The sequence below is a fragment of the Myripristis murdjan genome, chromosome 4 (assembly GCF_902150065.1).
Source record: "Myripristis murdjan chromosome 4, fMyrMur1.1, whole genome shotgun sequence".
NCBI lineage: Eukaryota > Metazoa > Chordata > Actinopteri > Holocentriformes > Holocentridae > Myripristis > Myripristis murdjan.
This window is the reverse complement of record NC_043983.1, coordinates 8,570,900-8,589,903: the sequence shown is the minus strand read 5'-3', so window position 1 is coordinate 8,589,903 and position 19,004 is coordinate 8,570,900. Positions and strand designations below refer to the sequence as shown.

General features: G+C 42.0%; 1 protein-coding gene across 1 annotated transcript in view; it reads right to left on the bottom strand.

The window, feature by feature from the left end:
- p3h2 (prolyl 3-hydroxylase 2) overlaps positions 1–13,694 on the bottom strand; it is a 64,765-nt gene extending 51,071 nt beyond the window's left edge. The window contains exon 1 of the mRNA XM_030050477.1: positions 13,084–13,694. Within this exon, the coding sequence (XP_029906337.1) occupies positions 13,084–13,506 (423 nt within the window). The 5' untranslated portion in view covers positions 13,507–13,694. The remainder of the gene's footprint in view (positions 1–13,083) is intronic.
- Between the last annotated feature and the right edge of the window lie 5,310 nt (positions 13,695–19,004).

Sequence of the window (19,004 nt, the reverse complement as noted above, 5' to 3'; positions counted from 1 at the left end):
CAGTGTTGAGAAACGTGAAACAACAGTATGTCGTAGATTATTATTTTCCGGATGTTATGCGGAAACTCTCGGGAGGGAATTTAAATGAGATGTTACAGAGCTGTGAAGCCGCCTGCATACAGAAGACACATTGTTTTCGGTCATTAGAAACACCCTCAGTAGTGCGATGCTGTTAATCTGCTGCGCCACTTAACTTCTACCAGACAGCTGCTACTACACAATATTGCATTCACTTACATATCTTATCTAAAGTAGAGCACATTGCTACTGGCATTTTGATGTGAACTTGTTGCCATTAAATAAAGTTCATTGTACAGTCATAGCCATGCTGTGATATATGTACTGCTGATAATTGTAGAGTACTGCAAAATGACATATCCCTTTTTCTGTTCTGTTTTAAATCTGCAAATTCTGAAATAACCAAATAACGTCAAGTTATGTGAGTGCTTATATATCAAAGCTTAGGCACACCAAGTGTACTGAGAAATTTGTGAAGTAAATCGAAGACACATAATCCACACTCTCTAGATTCATAAAATAACAGCTTGAGAATAGAGTGAAAAATAGAAGGAAATGTTTGAGCTGGAACTTGTTCTGTGCTACAGAAAGAGTATAATATTGGCTACAAGCGCCCAAACTAAACACACGATATGTCATTTCACGCTTTAAAAGATGTTGCAAGATTCACAGTTAAAAGTGAATTTCAACCAGTAAATTTCCTCCTCCCTTCATCCGAAGAGGCCCGATACAGTGAGGGGCAATATTCACAGAGCTGAATGCTTTAGCAAATTGAAACCAGAGAGAGTAGCTACATCAAAACAGCTTCAAGGACAAAACAATAAATGAATGTAAACATGCCTCTCTTTCCAGTTTTTATACAAGGCAGACAGAGTCGAGGTGACACTGGATACCCCCAGTGTCTGTATGGATGTTTGTGAACTTTCTGGAAAAGGCTCTGACGGGTCATTGAGCTTGGCAATATCCAAATGCTGTGTCACGATGTTTATGATTTCACCACGAGCACTTTTATCTTAGTGTTTATTTTCCATGATCCCCCTATTTCCACAAGAGTTTTATGATTACTTCTGCATGTAGACATTCAAGAAGACTGATGCCTTCCCGTACACTGAGCGCATGCGGTCGCGGCGTAATAATACGTGGTCTCGCGGTGGAGAATGCCGGTTGTTTCTCTCAGAATCAAAACCGGAGCCAAAGAGTCTACATTCTTTCAGATGAGCATTAGGAGGTCTCTCTCACCGGGTGACATCACAGACTTGGGAATGCTTTACATAAACAAGCTTACAAATCGGTGCACTAATGATTTTTTATTAGCCTGGCAATAAAACTGACAAGAGCCAATAACCTCAAGTGGAAGCCCATTGTAAAAGCTGCCGTAAAAAAAAAAAAAAAAAAAAAAAAATGAAGTTTGGACATGTATTGTTCGGTGGGAGCAAGCAGTTGTCAGGGATTTGAATTTGGATGGGTCTTAAAATATAGGCAAATTATTTTACATTCCTCATGAAACTATTACCCTTAATTTATTACCCTAAGAGAAGCTGAAACACTAAATCCAGCAAGTTTGGCTGATGCAATTTACTTTCCCAGACTGGCATTCACATCGGGGTTGTTTTCACTGAGTACACATCACCCATTTGGCAGTGTCTCCATCACAAATGGCTATTTCCAAACAGAGCTGTTCATTCTGTTCACATATGCATGAAATTGTGGAAACTGTGCTATGTATAACTTTTACAACTCCAGAGCATCAATTGCCACAATGCTGCTGCAGTCAGGCTGCTTACTTGTGGTTTTTGTTATCTGCTCTACAGTTTATAAGCAAAGATCCACATTCTGATATCTTTAGCAGCTACTTTTGTCAAGCAGGGTATCAAACTTTGACTCTGACATAAGGCAATATAATTTTCTGTCTGGTTGATATTCCACAGGGGGGAAGTTTATCCAAAGGCAGGACAATGGGATTTAAGAAACCTGGGGTAACTTGAGGTTAAACCCATGGAGTGCTTTTCACACAGCTAAGACAACAACAGCTTATCCTCTCCAAACACAACTATTACTGACCTATGTTAGAGGGTAGAGCCTGGCAATTATCTCTAAAGCCCCACATTCATTTAAACACAGAAACTTGTTTTGGGGAACAATTCCTTCCTGAGCCAGTCCAGCAGAGGAGCCTGACATCACTGTGAAAAGGACAAGGCAGTACTGGCAATAGCCAACTCTTTCAGCTGCATAGGGTAAAGGAAAAAGCAACTCGCTGGTGTGAAGTACATTCTTGCAGTTCTGACAGGGGCTTGTTCAAAGACAAAAACAAGGATCTCAAGATTAAGTCAAAAAGAGCATTAAAGAGTGAAAATGAAAGTGATGCAGATGCGACCTGACTCAGCATGCAAAACTGTCCAAACAGAATATTTCAGAGAGCAACCGAACACCTTTATCTTTGATATTGATTTTGTCTCTGAATTTGGTGATGTGCCTTTTTAATTTCTCACTTTTCTCAGTTTAATGTTTTTGTAGTAATACACAAACAGGTAAATTACGGCCTAGCATATAAGGTACAGTTGTGAGTCAAAAATATACAATTTGTTACAAATGTTAATGCAACATCACTGCATGATTAATGACTGCAGGCACTGAGCTGCACTGTATTCATATATATTCACATTATATTCATATACTGGCAAATGAACTGACAAATTAATTTATGGAAAAATGATCAGAATAGTTGATTATCAAGATAATCGTTTGTCATAGCCCTACTTCAAGCTGATTTTTGCTAGTTCTACAAATCAGATGATTCATTTTGTTTTGGCTTAAGCTCTCAGATTCACTTATCCAGCGCAGTCCACCTTGGCCAAAGAGCTGTCACTGATTTCCTGCCTTGAAAAACTCCTTTAGTTTTGTTTTGCACCCTGTTCATCAAGATGGTTAATCTTCAAGGCGTGCTGTAGAGGCCAGCAGGACACATTGCAAAACTGACCCTCGCTTTAACATTTTGCAGATGATATACTCCTGCTGCTACGGGAAGAGTTCTTCGAGGACATTTGGTCCTGCACCTCTGATATAAAGCCTTGTGGGGGAAGATGCCAACATACACACGCTCCTCATATTAATGTCTTTAATCACAATCTCTGCAGGCCCGGAGCTTTGACCCAGCCACAGGTTGGGAGTGCGAAACCAATTTAAGATATATCTTGGGGGATTCGGGACATTATTCTTAGAAACAGATGATTTTTTTCCACTCAAAACAATTATCTAGTTTTGATTTGAGCTACATCTGTGTATACAAAGTCAGCACATACAACTGAGGTGGGGTTAGGGTTATCACCTATAGTACACAGCCTTTAACCCCAGAGGTAGCATGATAACATGAGCTCCACAGAAGCCTGATAACATGAGCTCCACAGAAGAGAATGGGCAGTGGCTTACATTGCAACTTGGTGCACAGTCCAGCCTCAACTTCACTTTCTCCCATTCCAGTCCAGCCACTTTGATAGAGTGGACAGGGCTGCCTGTTGGTCCCTTGTGGCTAAACACTGGTTAATGCTGTCATTAGCCACAATTTACAGGGGTAGGTCGCAATCTGAACCACATGTGGGGCCGCTGAGAGGACAGTGTCGGCAGGGTCGGGTCAACATGGAGTCATGAAAACGACTCTCCCTTCTACTCTAAATAGGTGTAATACTGCCTGTTTCTCTGCGAGGAAAAACCTCTGGGGGACAGGACACTTAGATCTGATCAGATGATAGAGCAGCGGGGGATAAGACTTGGAAACCCTGGTGTTATTCATTGCTAAGATGAGTAGTCCTCTGGCAATGGTTTGACAGGAGGATGCGTCCGGGGGAGGTGACCAGACTGGAAACGGTTCATCTTTCTCTGCCAGCTGTCAAACCTAGCTGGGAGATCTAGAGTGTATGGTGGACTCAGAGAAACGTAATGCTGTCATTTCGCAGTGTGAAATGAAGCGGTCCATATTGGGATGTTTGTAATACTGGACAGGCAGTATGTGGCTAGAGTACATCTTGCAGGCCTGACCTTACTGAACTTTTTATGTAAGTTATATTCAGAACCCCACTCCCCTCTCTCGACTGCTTGAGCACTAAAACCAACGCATACACACACACACACACACCTACACATCATATACACACGCATACACACAGTGCCTCGTAAACACACATTTATTACGCAGTCACCGCGAGACCCTCGCCCATGCAGACTGACGACAGCAGAGTGGGCCTGGATAAACAATCAGCGCTCCTAATTGAATTTCACAGGAAACAGCTATGGGGTCAAGAAGGCAAAGAACTGCCCTCAAATCATGAGTGGTTCTCACTTCTGAGGGCATTTGTGGATTTGGTGTAGGGTCAAAATTTGAATTGCTTAAAGTACTGCTTAAACTTGATTTATAGTGTCACTAGTCCATGCCTCAAGACATAAACCATAATTATTTGAAAACAAAAACAAAACAAAAAAAAAAACACAGTCCACACTTTTGTGATCCTGTTTTCCAAAATTGAAAACAAAACATTGAATGGACTGGACATTAAGGCATTCTCCATCTTCAGAGCTTCTGTACTCTGGCTATTGAGTTACAGAAGGCAAACAATCTCAACACAAGAACCACACTGGAGCCTAAACAAACAACAATACAGCTGCAGTCTTTTATCACTACACTCCTACTGCTGAATTGTGGGCAGATTGGACAGCCTTGCACAAAGACCCAGATCTGTGTTGATTGAATCCCGGTGGTAATAAGAGACATGTGCCCTTGCTCTGCTCTGACATCTCAAAGTGAGGCTGCCTGCCACGACTGGCGCAGCGCAGCAGCCGCACCAAATACCATGGCCCTCCATCCATAGAGGATTTCAGTGAAACCTGATCCAATTTACCTAAGGGACATTAAATTCTATACATGACTGGGCAGCACAGATTAACTTCTTGATTAAAACATGTGGCTGCAGTGTCTTTGGGATCAGAACTGCAGAAAGACAAAAACACAATTTAAACTGAAGACAAGAACCTCTTAATTTTGAAGTGATAAGATAATCTCCACTTTCCAGTGTATTCCAAAATAGATCCTACTTCCTGTGCCCTCCGCTCCCTGAGCACTGTGTAGTTTCCACCCCAAACACCACAGCGCCCCTCTTCCTGGAACTGATCTGCTCAGGAGAGAGAAGCAACATGAGAGGTTAGCACAATTTGCAGCGTATGGTGGTGGGAAAAAAAAGCTACGACCTGGATACAAGACACTTTAGAAAACCTGAGGAACATTTACTCTTTGTGTGGACTAAAAGCTCGGCATTAATCTCTGCCAACAACTTCGTCAAACCCGAAGATTTGCTTAGTCTATTCCAGGACACAGGGCCATTCAGTGTGGATACTGACCACTAGCTTTGTATGAACAAACAACATTTTGGTGAAAAGAAAGCCGCCAGTGACCAACATCACCCTGGACAGTAATGCAAACTAGCTTAGTGTACACTAGCCCTTTCCATTTGGCCATACTTTCACAGCTGGATTTGTGTGACACACCCATGGCATTGGAATAAGTCAGTATCTGAGATCACTGCGTGTTCCACTTCATCAGCATCATTCATAACCTAAGGCTTGTTCTCTCTGTGGCATTTACAGCAAACTGTTAGACCCACACACAAATGGTCGTTCGGTCTATAGATGCTCTCTCCTCAGCAGTGCATCCTCAAAGCTGGCCAAAGCTCAAGACACCGCTACAGAAACCTGATCTCGACAAACACATTTGTCCGGATGCATGACAAAGTTCACACAAACACAATTCTCCTCAGTCAAATCCGACTAAATCTGGGTATTGACTGGATGTTACAGATGGTTGCAAAGTAATCGCTGTCCCTGTGCTGATGGAAAACAAGAACTGATATTCATTTTGTCTGCAGCGTGGGAGACAGAGCAACAGGCGGACGCGGTGTCTCTGGTCTCACCCCCGCTGCAGCCAGCACACAGTTCAAATCACGAGTGAAGCTGAACAGATGCCTGGCAAACTCCGATTTTTCCATTTCGATAATGGCAATTTCTTCACTGAGACACCCAGCGCTCTTTAGCCAGACTGCTAATCACCAAACACATATATTACAAACACACACACACCCAACCGCAAATACACAGGCACACATGCAAGCACACACACACACGCTCACACTCACATATGCAATTAATCTCCAGTAGCAATAGCTCACCACCCTGCCAACATTTCAATTAATGAAATACACAAACCCACACATACACACACACACATACATAAACACATGCTGTCCACCAGCTGGTTGGATCGGGATACTGAATCTCCGTCCAAATCCTCTCTCTCATGTGACAGGAGATATTGTGATCTTTCATAAATTAGGAATATGGTCAAAATGCAGCAGTCACTATGAAAAATATATCAATTAATCAAAAATATGGATTGGAACTTCTCTTAAAAAATGTCCTGAGTGCCGTCAGCTCTTGCACCAAGCCAGTTAGCACCATCTCTGTTTGGACTGAACTGCACATTAGAGGATGGCCGGTACTTGACAGAATCACCTCCTGGCCAACCTCGGCTCAACCCCCCTCTACGATCTGCTGTCTGGTCAGCGTACAAAGCGCTGCAGTGTTTTCACCAGAGGCCCTTAACAAGCCTCCCGTCTCCTCTCCACCGGCCATCTAATCGTTAATCAGGGCGAGAACATTATTAGTGTGTTGCGCCACAGAGTGCCCCTGCATTCCTGTGCTGCTGTTATCCGCTTAAGTCCAGTCATGCAGAAGGCCTTTGGCACAGCAAAGTGCCACAGTGTCTGGCCGTCAGTGGGCAAAGCACAAGCGAGGCACGCTAGGCCAGGGAGCAAGGAGAGCAGCCTATAGCCGTGCATTTGTGCCCAAAGTCAAAGGAGACACTGACTTAGTCAAGACAATGTCTTAACATCTTCTCTAAATCAAAATCTTGAGAGAAAAGCTTTTGCTTTAGTGTGCATGTGATGTCTGTAAACCCACCTACGTTATGCATGGCAATTTGATAAGCGTCGTTCTAACTAAGCATCATTTTCACTTCAATTCAAAGCGTGAAAGACTACAGAATGATCCTCTTGAAAATTTCATTGCACTTTAATGTCAGAAAGACTTTGAAGCCCCTCTAGGAAAATCTTCTCTTACTTGAACCAAAGATTTTGTATCATTTGCTCACAAGTTTTTTTGAATGTCCGACAAAAAAAGTATTTAATTAATTTAATTGATCAGCGACTTTAACAAATGGCAGCAAAGAGGATACAAAAACATCTGTTTCAAATCCTCAACCCTCACCAGTCAGCTCCGTTCTAACAGAAATGGCCACAGTTTTTGGAAGCTTCATTCTCTATGAGGCAAGCGATTCAAAATTCTTTTCCTCTGACATTTAAGACAGCTCTGGGTGAGCAAATGATGCAAAGTATGTAATTTTGGGGGGAAGTATTCCTTTAAATGTCACTGACTTTTACATTTTATTTGATTTTTTTATATATAACTGCAGTCTAACATGAAATATGGCCAACAATATTCAACTTCTTCAAGTGTAAGGAAGAGGAAAAGGCCGTTTCTAGAACCGTCTTACCACCCCATCCACACCAGGTATCCCACTGCTTTGTAAGCAGGATCACTCCAAAGTGAATCCGCAGATACATCAAACACATGCATCTGGTCCAGCAGCCAACAACCTGCCTTCCTCTGAGCCATGAGAGCATTTCTGTTTGGTTTAAACAATCCAGAGGCACATCTCTTTCTCCCTCCGTCTGAACTCTTCTGTCCGCTTATCATCAGCTGCAGATGACAAAAACAGCATCTGTGATTCCCATCTAGCATGCAAATACACTTTCTCTCTCTCGCTCTCTTTCTCTGTCTCTCTCTCTCTCTCTGTGTCTCTCTCTCTCTCTCTCTGTCTCTCAGTCTGTGCTATGAGTACTGTCTGTAAAAAGTCTGTTCATTTTCCATTCAAAAAGTCCACTATGTCCAACATTCCTAGCTGGGATTCAAGCTGATGTGGGAGCCCAAAACTGGAAACAGACATTTCCCCCTGCGCTGCAGGCTCCACTGTTATAGTTTACTCACTGTATCAGCGTGACTGCAAGCTGAACAGAAAACATACGATTCATGAGAATAATGCAATGTGGAAAAAAGGCTGCATAACAGCACCGCCACCTCTACTGATGTGTTCACAACTGAGCAGGCAGCTCAGCTGGTTTGATTTCACTGTCATTCAGCTTGTGTTTGCAGATGAACTCAAGCAGCAGCCTGCTGTGTTGTCATCAAATCAGCACTGACCTTGTACCACCTGTTGTTATGGGAACTTCTTTGTGCTGGCAAACACGAAGAAGTTCCCAAAACAACATGAGGATGGGAAATCACGTCCTGCTCATTGGGTTGAATAATATATTGAGTCATATGTCACTTTCCCAGATAAAGAAAAGTCACCCCATGAGAAAGTTGTCCCCTCTACATTATGTTAGTGTGATAAGGAAAATGAAATCTCTTTGTTGTTGAATCATAGTCAACTTATCACTTTTCCATCACCGATGCTCCACATTTCTCAACAAGGAGACTGTAAAATCTCTGTGCTCATCATCAGTATCTGAAAGCTCTGCCAGGCAACACTTCATATTGGTAAAGCCAACTGGCACCAAATGCAAAAAAATAATAATAATTCACTTCAATCTCCACAAATCATGTAATCATGATGTGAGTACACTGCACACAACATGTTCATGTTTACCAGCCGCTTTATACCAAGGGATACCAAAGACATCAAGTGAAGCAAAAGATGTTATGCTGGTGGAGAATTTTGCTCTTTGGTTTCAATTTTGTCATTTCCTGTGATTGGACAAGTATCCAAACCTGATGTTGCTTTCATGACAAGTGGGAACTGGGAAGTTTTTGACTTGGAACTTCCTACTTCCCGTGTCAGAGCGTCCATATGGCTGAAGTTGAAACAAAACAGACGTCCTGTTGGTATCAGCAATGCAACTGACCATAATATGACGTTTTCATAAATCATTGATTGCAAATAATTTTATAACCTTAAAAAGTTAGGCTAAATGAAATGGAAACATCATCCAGTTGGCACTGACTTACCCTGAATTTTCACCATTAGCTTATAGATTGGCTTTACCTTCTGGTTATCAGTGTCCTTTTGTGTGTTTTTAATCTAAAGCCTTTCTAGACAAACAAGGGCATTAAAGTCTAAAGAAAAAAATTGTGAAAAAATTCTGTTATTTACTGCTCTCACTGTTCAAACGTGACATGTTGCTTGTTTTGATACTATGATGTCACAGATACTGATACTCACAGATTGGATAAATCAGTTTCTGACTAGGAATTACAAGTTTGAGGGCTGTTCATGTGTTTCTGTCCTACTGGGAAGCTTCTTAGTTTCCACTTCTCATGAACACGGCATGACACCAACAGAATAATTTGGTCAAATTGGGGCCTAAACTGGCTTACATCTATGGATCTGAAATCAAGGGGGGAGGATGGTCCTCTCTCTTTCGAGCTAATTTTTTACCTAAAGATCCTGCCTACTGGAGCTCTGAACTAAATCAGCTAAAGCCTGTGCAGAATAAATTGCCCATACCCTTTCACAACCCCTCCTTAGAAACAGTAGTGCAATAGGGCCTGTCACAGCAAGGATATACCTGCAGGAGATAGCATCTTGATCAGGAGGGAGCTCCGTGCCCCAGGGCGGATGGGGTCTTTGATCCTTATGCGGCCGGGCCATCGGCCAGAACTGCCAATCGGCAGAGATCACTGGGAGCTATTGGGGTCCAGCCCACTGGCAGCTACAAGAGTTCCCCTTTAATATCTGCACAAGGAGGTGTGTCTCACTTTTTTTAGAAAAGCAAACAGGCCACAACAGGAAAACAAAATATTTGCCAGGCTAAATGATGGGCGAATTGGGAACATACGCATCAGCGCGAGTGAGAACAGTTGATGACTGTGGACGCTCTTCTGCCAGGCCCAATGGAAGCATTATGCCAGAGGCTTTCGAGTGGTGGGTGTGTGACGCTGGAATGTTAAATACTGGAGGAATGTTATTTATTTTGACAAACACCACCAAGCGCCCCCATATCATCACACATGTGACCGTGTATACGCACACACTCCACACTCAGATGCCAGTACTATGCATATGCACACACTGATGTGTGCTTATTGGCCCGGCCAGCAGGAGTGGCTCAGCTCTCCCTCTGCCTACCTGTGGTAAGGTCAACACCAGAGCTCACTGCCTTGATGTGCTGCCATGTACTCAGTTCATAAAGACATCAACGCTCCAGGAGACATGGAGTGGTGCGGGGGAGGCTGGAAGAAAAATCTGGTAAAACATTCAAAGTGCTTTGGTTTCTGCTTTGTTATGAGTTTAAAAACATCATGTGCCACTCTCTCTCCTCCACACAGATGGTGGAGAAATCATAATTCCTTGCCACAAGGATGAGTAATACCTTAGAGCTGAGCCAGGGCTTTAATGTAAAGCAACGTCTGCTCTCATGTCTAGACAGCAGCATTGTTCTTTTGCGAGTGCATCACCTCAGCTGTTGGGGAGGGTGCGTTTCTGTTGATTCAGAAAAATTTTGAAACTGCAGACAGAGATCTGGTCCATTAACTTCCCACCACTTCTGAGCAGTGGAAGCTGTGTGTCATCACCCTGGCATTTGGAGCCAGCCTTCGCTCTGTGGCAGTGGAAATCGGCTGTGTCTCAGGTTCATGTGAAGAGAGGGTGCCAGGTTCTCAGCTGGGCTCGCTGGAGAGCCACATGCCAGCCAGAGGGCGCTGAGCCACCGCTGGGTTCAGAGGTCATGTCACATTCACATGAAGGACTGCATAACCCAGGTTAGATCAGACCTAGAACTGGACGGTCGTGCAACAGAAAGCCTGAGTCGACACCCTTTGTGCCATGTTGTATAAGACACTGACTCCCACCCAGCTCTCAAGGTGCTGTCCTGTAGCTGACCATGACCTCTGACCTCACTGTGGAGCAAGAGAGATGGAAACACAGAATCTCCCCACTAAAACCTGTTAAATAGCAGAAATTATTGCAGAAATGACATTTTTTACAGCACACTTGTTCTGCTGAACTTCTGCTCTGTTGCTAAGGAAGTGTTTGGAGAAGTCAAGTTTAACTGTCACAGGTTCCAAGAAACAGTCTGCTAACAAGTTGGCTGCAAGGCATTTAGTTATACTGCATAACACTGAAGAGAGAACTGTCTGCAGCTCTGCTGTGGGATAGATATGAGATGAATGTATAAAAGGACATTTTTTCAACGCCTACAACTCTGTCTGAATGTTGTCCAGCATAGCTCAGTGAGAGCAGCAAAGGCTGATATTGCTGAAATCAGTATCACAATATTCATCAAGACTTATCTACTTTTGATATCAATATATACTCTTTATATAGATTCATCTGTGATCCTGAGATCCTAATATTTGTGAAGTGAACCTGTTACAGTATGTGAGCCATATTGTAATGTCTCTCAGTTGACAAACCCATATAACCTGTGTCACATTTCTTTCTTTCTTTCTTTCTTACTTTCTTTTTTGACAATTCTTATTTTCACCTGTCCAGTTTCTTTTTTGGAGGAGTATATATCATGATATGACAAACAAACTCTAAACTGTTCAAAATAATATTGTGTTTCATGCCTAACTATGTCAGTATTCCAATACAAAGTCCAACGTCCTTGTTTTCAGCAGAATTGCACCCTGGGTCAAACAGTCAGTGGGATCACCGGGCTACAATCTGTTCCTGTAAAGCGCTGTGGCTAAAAGCACTCGCCAAACAGGACAGGTTATATGACAATCTTGACTGTTGCAGATACACTTGGGATGTGATAGACACAACAATTTTAGCTGCCCTTGAGGGACAGACAGAGTGTGCGTCTGCATCTGTCTAAGAGATAAAATTTTATTCCCAAGTACATTATCTGTTTCTTGGATTGTTCCCACACCCCGCACTCTAACAGCTGCCCGGCCAAAAGATGGCTCTCAGGAGGAAGGGCTGATCTGGAAATCTGTATAAATGCCAACCGAATATCCTCAGTTTCAAATGTGTCAGAAATGCAGGCAATTGAGGACTGTTGCAATCATGCAAAAGTGCATTCACAGCACAGTCTACTTCCTGAATACAACCCAGAAAGACCCATTACTCTTTAGGGGGAGGAATTTATTTTTGCACTTTTTTACTAGCAAGTGAAACTCCACCACTGTGAATGTGGGATGAGTTAGGACATTATAAAGAAATAACTGCAGCAGCCAAAACAGAAAGACCCACAAACATTTCTTCAAACCTAACTTTGAACACAGAGGCGGCCGTAAAACAAAGCAAAGCGTGAAATTGCCTGTGATTGAAAACAAGTGCACAGATGCCTGTGGACCCACCTGCTTTCATGCAGCTGAGGAAATCTAATATAGGACCACATACGGGGAGCACGACCTACAGTGTGCACATTTATCACGATGTGGGCACACTATTATTATATAGCACTGAAAATTATTGCATGTTGCTACTCCACAATTTCCATTTTTCTATAATGAAGAAGTGCAGCATTGTTTTTAGCTTTTGCTGTTCTGTCATATGCCAAAACTTGTAGAATTTTCTCAGCCTACACAAGTTTATCCAGGCCTTCACAGTTTGGGTTTATAGATTTTGAGACATATTCTCCATATTCTCCATATGACAATACTGCGTGATAAGGAAATGGAGAAGTGAGGGTCTCAATCAAGGCAAAAGTGTGAACCAACAGTGGTTCTACCTGTTTGACTACACGTCTGCTGCACCTTTGAATTTCAACCTGTGAGCTCTCTCTTTCTCTCTCTCTCTCTCTCACACACACACACACACACACACACACACACACACACATCACTCAATCAGCATCTCGGCATCAGGTTGCTCGGCAGCAGCACCAGCTGATGGGGCATGCAGCGGCCAAGCAGGTTATTTAGAGCGGGCAGAGCAGCCAAACACACCGTTGCCCGCTGTGTGGACAACAATAGCGCTCATTCAAGGACTGGGATGCAAATTCCCTCCCTCCCCCGTACCTTCTGATAAGCCTGCTGCAGATAGTTGTAGGGGATCCGCCTGTGGAAGTCCTGCACGACATCCTCGCTGACTTTGTGCATGGACTGCGTGCCCAGCTTGGCGTCGATGCATTTGTTCATGCACGCAGACCTCCGCAGCAGCACGTCGAAGAAGCGCAGGTCCGAGAAAGTGGCATCAAACGGATGCTGGTCCTGGCACCGCAGCCGGCATCGGATTTTGGTGCGACCGACCTCTGCGTAACTGCTGAGCGCTCCCTCCATGTAGCGCACCACGCTGTTGTAGTCATTGCTGTAAAACGCCTGCACCGCGTTGTTGTACAAAAGATCGTAAGGCTCCAGGAAAGCGGCTGAGGAAGAAGGAGACAATAAAACAGTTACAAAGATGAATGACAAGACAGCAGCTTGTGAAACACTCCCATCCATCCTCTTCCTCGGCTGCCGACGCGTCTCCAAGCTGAGCGGAGTCCGGGCAGAGCGGCTGTCAGTCACAACGCAAATAAACACCAGCTCGTCTTATAGTCCATCTAAAGACTCCTCGGGTCACGAAGATGTTCTGGACGGCACTGGACAAGGGCGGAAATTAGGCTCCTTTAGTCAGGGACACACATTTTGTAATGACCCCTCTCCAGCTCCACTAACTCCTCCCCTCCAAGGAATGAATGGCCAATAATACAATCAAAGCTCGGCTTCCTTGCACGCCAGGCTGCAGGCTTAAACTCGTGGTTTTCCATTGTGGGGCCCGGGGACCACCAGGGGCCCCTGAGGGAATTCCAAGGGGTCTCTAGAAATATGACCAATAGTTGGATTTCACTATTATTCAACTCCTTGGAGGTAAACACAAGGATGCATAGGTTTAAGGATTTTGCCTACAGGTTTGATTGAATCACTTCACCTGCAGCATACAGTTATATAGTTGTGTATCATGGCTAACCACAAATATCTGCACAGACAGGGTGAAATCGTAAATTTTATTTCATGAGGCCTGTGGATCATTGCTGAAAAAGGTTCAGCAGCCTACAACTTTCTGAAACTGGTTAAACTTTACAAACACCACATTTAGTACAGGCTTAGTTGGCAGTAAAGGCTTAATCCACTTTAACAAAAATCCTTCCACTCCAAATTTTGTAAGGATCAAATGAAGTGAGTGGCAATATACAATGTAAGTCTTTTTAATCATAGGATTGGTAAATTAAACTCTTGTAACATTTTCATAGCAATTTGAAATGATTTGTTTGAGACACATTTCATAATTAGAAATATCTAATACAAGTTCAAAAACTCCTTCAAACGATCTGTATGTGATGATCTATTGGCACCATGTGGAAATGCTTTCAACCTCCAGTCACCTTTTCTAGAAGTTTCTGTTTCTAGAAGGCAGTGTGCTCCTCCTTCCCAGCTTGGCTGGTTGCAGTGTGTTTGCAGCTCACAGCGAGGCACTTTCCACTTACAAGGCAGTGTCTCCCTCTTGAGGGACTTCAGCTTTATGCTTTTGCTTCCTGTAGTTTCTCTGCTTGACTTTACATGCCTCTGCAAAAGCATGTAATATAGTTTACAATGATGAATAAAGACTAAACTTTAAACTTAGAACATGTGAAACACATTGGCCCTGTAGGCGATATACCTGTTTTTCAACTGGTGGACACTGGTGGATAATTAATCAGTGGATTAATCATGTTCACTGTCTGCATGAATCATAAAATGTCTGTAAGCTTCTCAAAAACCTGGAGTATAACTGACTTGGAAATTCATCTGCAGTATTATTTGCACTTTTTTGGTATGGTAAATGTTCCCAACTGGCAAAACCTACCCAATTAACAATTAATAGGGGGGAAAAAAACTATATAAGACACTTGTACACATTATTTTATCCACAGGATAACAGCTGCAAAATTTCTGAAACCCAACAGTAGAGGGCAGTCAACACTGCAAACATCTTTGTCACAGTGACAACTCACACTTAATAAACAACAGATACTATACAAAACACCAAAAACATTTTAAAAATGGCTGTTTTTCTTAATATTGGCCAAATCCAAATCAAATCAATGACTCAGTGAATGTCGTGAACTTTTACAAGTGAACAGTACAGTGAGTAAGTGTATGAATGTGTAAGTAGGCTTGCAGAATCACTCCATCTTCTTTAGCAAAAAAAAAAAAAAAAAAAAGAAAGAAAATCCAGACACCTCACACCGGCTCAAGTGTTTCTCCTATCAGGTACTTGTAGCCCGGTTTGGAGCCTGTATGATTAAAATAATCCTCCGCTGTGATGATGGAATGCTACTTTTGGAAACGCTGTGTGTGTCTACACCATCACTGATATTCAAGTGTCTAATCTTGCTTGTCAACAAAGCAAAAATTTCTATACTGCACACATGAAAACAGCTTGGCATTCACACAAAAAGGCCTACAGACTGAGTACACAATGTGCTACGTGTTGCCCTGCAGCCTTATGTCATATCTCTGGAGTGGTGGTGCATGGTGTGTGTGAACCTCACCAGGTTCACACACACTAATGCTAGAGGCATGGTGTGAAAATATAGCGACTGTGCATCTGGGTGACTGCCTTACAGTAAGATTAATGAAAACATGGCAGTGATATATTCCCCAATATGGTTCAAACAAATCAACAAAACTCATAATATAACTAATAATTTCAATATCATTGAGAGAAACGTAAGAGTAATTGTGTCAGATAGTGTTTTGTGAGGCCTGAAGGAGCCAAAGGGTGTGACTGTGCTGCCTTTTGTATGGCACAAATTTACTCTGCCCTTTCATGTTTTAATCTCAGTTCCTTATGTGCAGTTTTGTTTGTATTTGTATTGTTTCTTTGAATAAACGGAGTGAAGCAGCAACATTCTGGGAAATTAATATCTCTCAGTGCAAGAAAACTCCAATCCAACTTTTGAGCTGCAGAATCCTGTGTAATGGTCACTTTTCTCATAGAGCTTGACAAAAAAGTGAATTTTATGACCAAACTGTTTTCGAATTTTCAGAATACGTGGTATAGACTTTGGTTTAAAGTGTTAAAAAATGAAAAAAACACAAGTGAAACAAAGCATTTCATTAGCGTTCTATCATATTTACTGTTTTGCCAGATTTTTACTTTCACATTTTGACTTTGGCTGTACAGGAAGAGATGTCTGGAGCCCCAGGGAGATTGGGATCTTGGCAACATCCTATTGGCACCATGGGAGATGTCTGCATGGCTTTACCGTGTCCTAAGGGACGATAGCACCATTTCCCACCCTGACTGCTGCTTCTTGTGTTTCTTCTGGAGAGTGAGGTCATTTTCTCCTGGCTGCTTGGCACTGTCAAAATTGAGGACAAAATGTTATTTTTCTGCCATGGTTACCTGCAAAACACTGATAACGGTCGGCTTGCGCTAATATCAAGAGTTTTATTCCAAAAATTCTTCACAGTATATCGATTTTAGAGGAAAATAATAAAAAATTAAAATGATAATAATGATAATGGGTGGGTTTGTCATTTCTGCACAGCCCACAGAACTTTATTTTAAATTCTAGTGGAATCCTGAGGTTTCCAAAGATCCCAAATATGTCCTGCTGTGCTAAAAGGCAAATATATATATACATAAAATGATGCACAAAACATGTAGATAATTTCTATTTTATGTAAGGCTGCAGCCAAAAATCAATGATACTTGGATTTAAGTATTTCACTTAATATAAGTGTGATGTAGCTTAATTGAAAGGCTGCAGCCAGCAGATATACAGCATATATGTGCCATTGTCCTACTGTATGAAAAAGGTTATTTTTTTATAGAACTTCCGTATAATATTTAAAGGGAAATTAGGGTTCTAGGGGTTAAAACAAGGCCACGTGTATTTGCCCCCATGTCAAAATTGTGTCAAACAAAGCCATAATTCCCCTTGCATCCTTTAAAATGTCCCTGCAGTTTTCATCTTTGTAAATATTAATGTGACTTATTTCATCTGGAATGAAACTCTTAATTTTTCGCCTTTTTCCGACGAACTTCCCTCCCTGGCATATCTTTCCAGTGTGATAAGCTACTCCTGTTGCTACTCCTGAGACAGTAAACTAATGATAGAGTCCATGGCCCAGAGACAACATAGCTGAGAGCCGGGTTTACAGATATTCTCACTCCCTTTCCAGTAAAATTCTGCCCTGTGAGAGCGTTGCACCACCAGCTGTAATAACAGGTGCCAGTGTATATTTAGACAATCAAAGTCTCCCAGCACAGATACGAAAGGAAGGAAACGGTTTCATATTCAGGAAAGTCCTCATTACTGGAGTATTGTAGTGTATTTGGGTTAATGTGATCCGGTTTGCCATGGAAAACAGCAGTGGAAGCAGCAGTGGCTTAATGGAAACTATATATAAGTTTACTGCGCGCTGCGGTTTCTGCTAACAGTGTTTTCATTGTGATTCACCTGTTGATCTGCTCTGTTTAAAGTGGATTCAGCTGAACGCAAAATCCTCTGCATAAAGACAAAGAGTGTAAATGGCAAGAAACATACAAAGTCAAGATCCCTCCCCTAATCATGTTCAGTGCACTACATATGGCATGCCAGGGGTTTCCTGACCCAAAATGGCCGCCCTGCTGCTCTCCAGTCACAGGCATGACACATTAAATCTTGTCATTCATTTTAAAGATTGTGCAAAAGCAAGAATGTGAACTTCATGATGGTTAAAATCAAATTTGGTCATTAACTATGGTACATCAGAAAAAGGGATGAATATGTATTGAAGAGGTGGCCATTGTTAATGACTTACTTTTCACATATTTCAGCTATCTTTAATGTGGGAAAAAAAACAATAATATAATAATTATTACATTAACAGGGAAAAAAACAGTAAATTAACAAGAACGTTTTATGTGTTGTGTTAATGGGAAATTTATTACATTCATAGGGCTCTTCCTCACAGGATAATATTATCTGCAAATTGTAGTTATCTGAATAGTTTACTACTTTAATGGAAAGCTATTGCATTATAACATCATTTTTTCTCTATGTTACTGCATTTACAACAGCATCTACACACACACACACAGGCATTCTACAGTATGTTTAATTACAGCTGGCACGTCAGAGACATTAATACTGCATTGGTTGCTTCATATCTTCATCCAGACTAATTTATTGAAGTTGCTTCCCCTCCCATTTAGCTCTTTCCTTTGATCCAACAGAGAGCAGATAGGCCCGAGGCGTCATGGCGCCTCAGAGCATCTTGTCCTCGACCGTGTTGCAGCAAGTCCGGCTCACTGAGTGGAAACACAGCACATGTAAAGCAGGGAGGTCATTTGCTGAGGTATGAAAGGGCAAAATCTGTGGATAACAGAGCCATTTAACCGCTGATGAGTCTTATGAGCTGAAATTATTGACTCGGTGTCATGGTGGAGCTCACAAGATGAGAGGCGAAATATCACATCATTTGTGTAAAACCTTCAGTCATCCTGATAAGAAAATGCCCTCAGTCAGATTTAGAAGCAGTGAAGCTCTGAGGTTCTCGCTGCACAACAAATCACTGCTCTCAAATGATTTAAACAATGTTAAACTATCTTTTAAAAGTAAACACATCACAGCTTGACAAGCCTGCATTTTTAATATTTTGGTATTGCTTCTGTGGCCCTGCAGTCATAAAACTTGCTGTCCCAATAAAAAAAAACAAAAAAAAAAACAAGAGTGAAAACATAAAAAAATCCACAGTTTTGGAGTTAGAGTGCATGATTTTGCCACATCTGCAGTGATACTCTGCAGTACAATAAAGCTGTCTGTTGCTAAAGGTAGCATATACAAGGAAATACAAAGATGAAATGAGACAAATTGTAGCTTTCTTTTCAAATTTAATATACTAGAGACTGCTAGAAACATTCATCTTTTTACAAGAAACTTTCAAACTGCCGTCCAAGGCACTGCATAAACAATAAAAGAACCCTG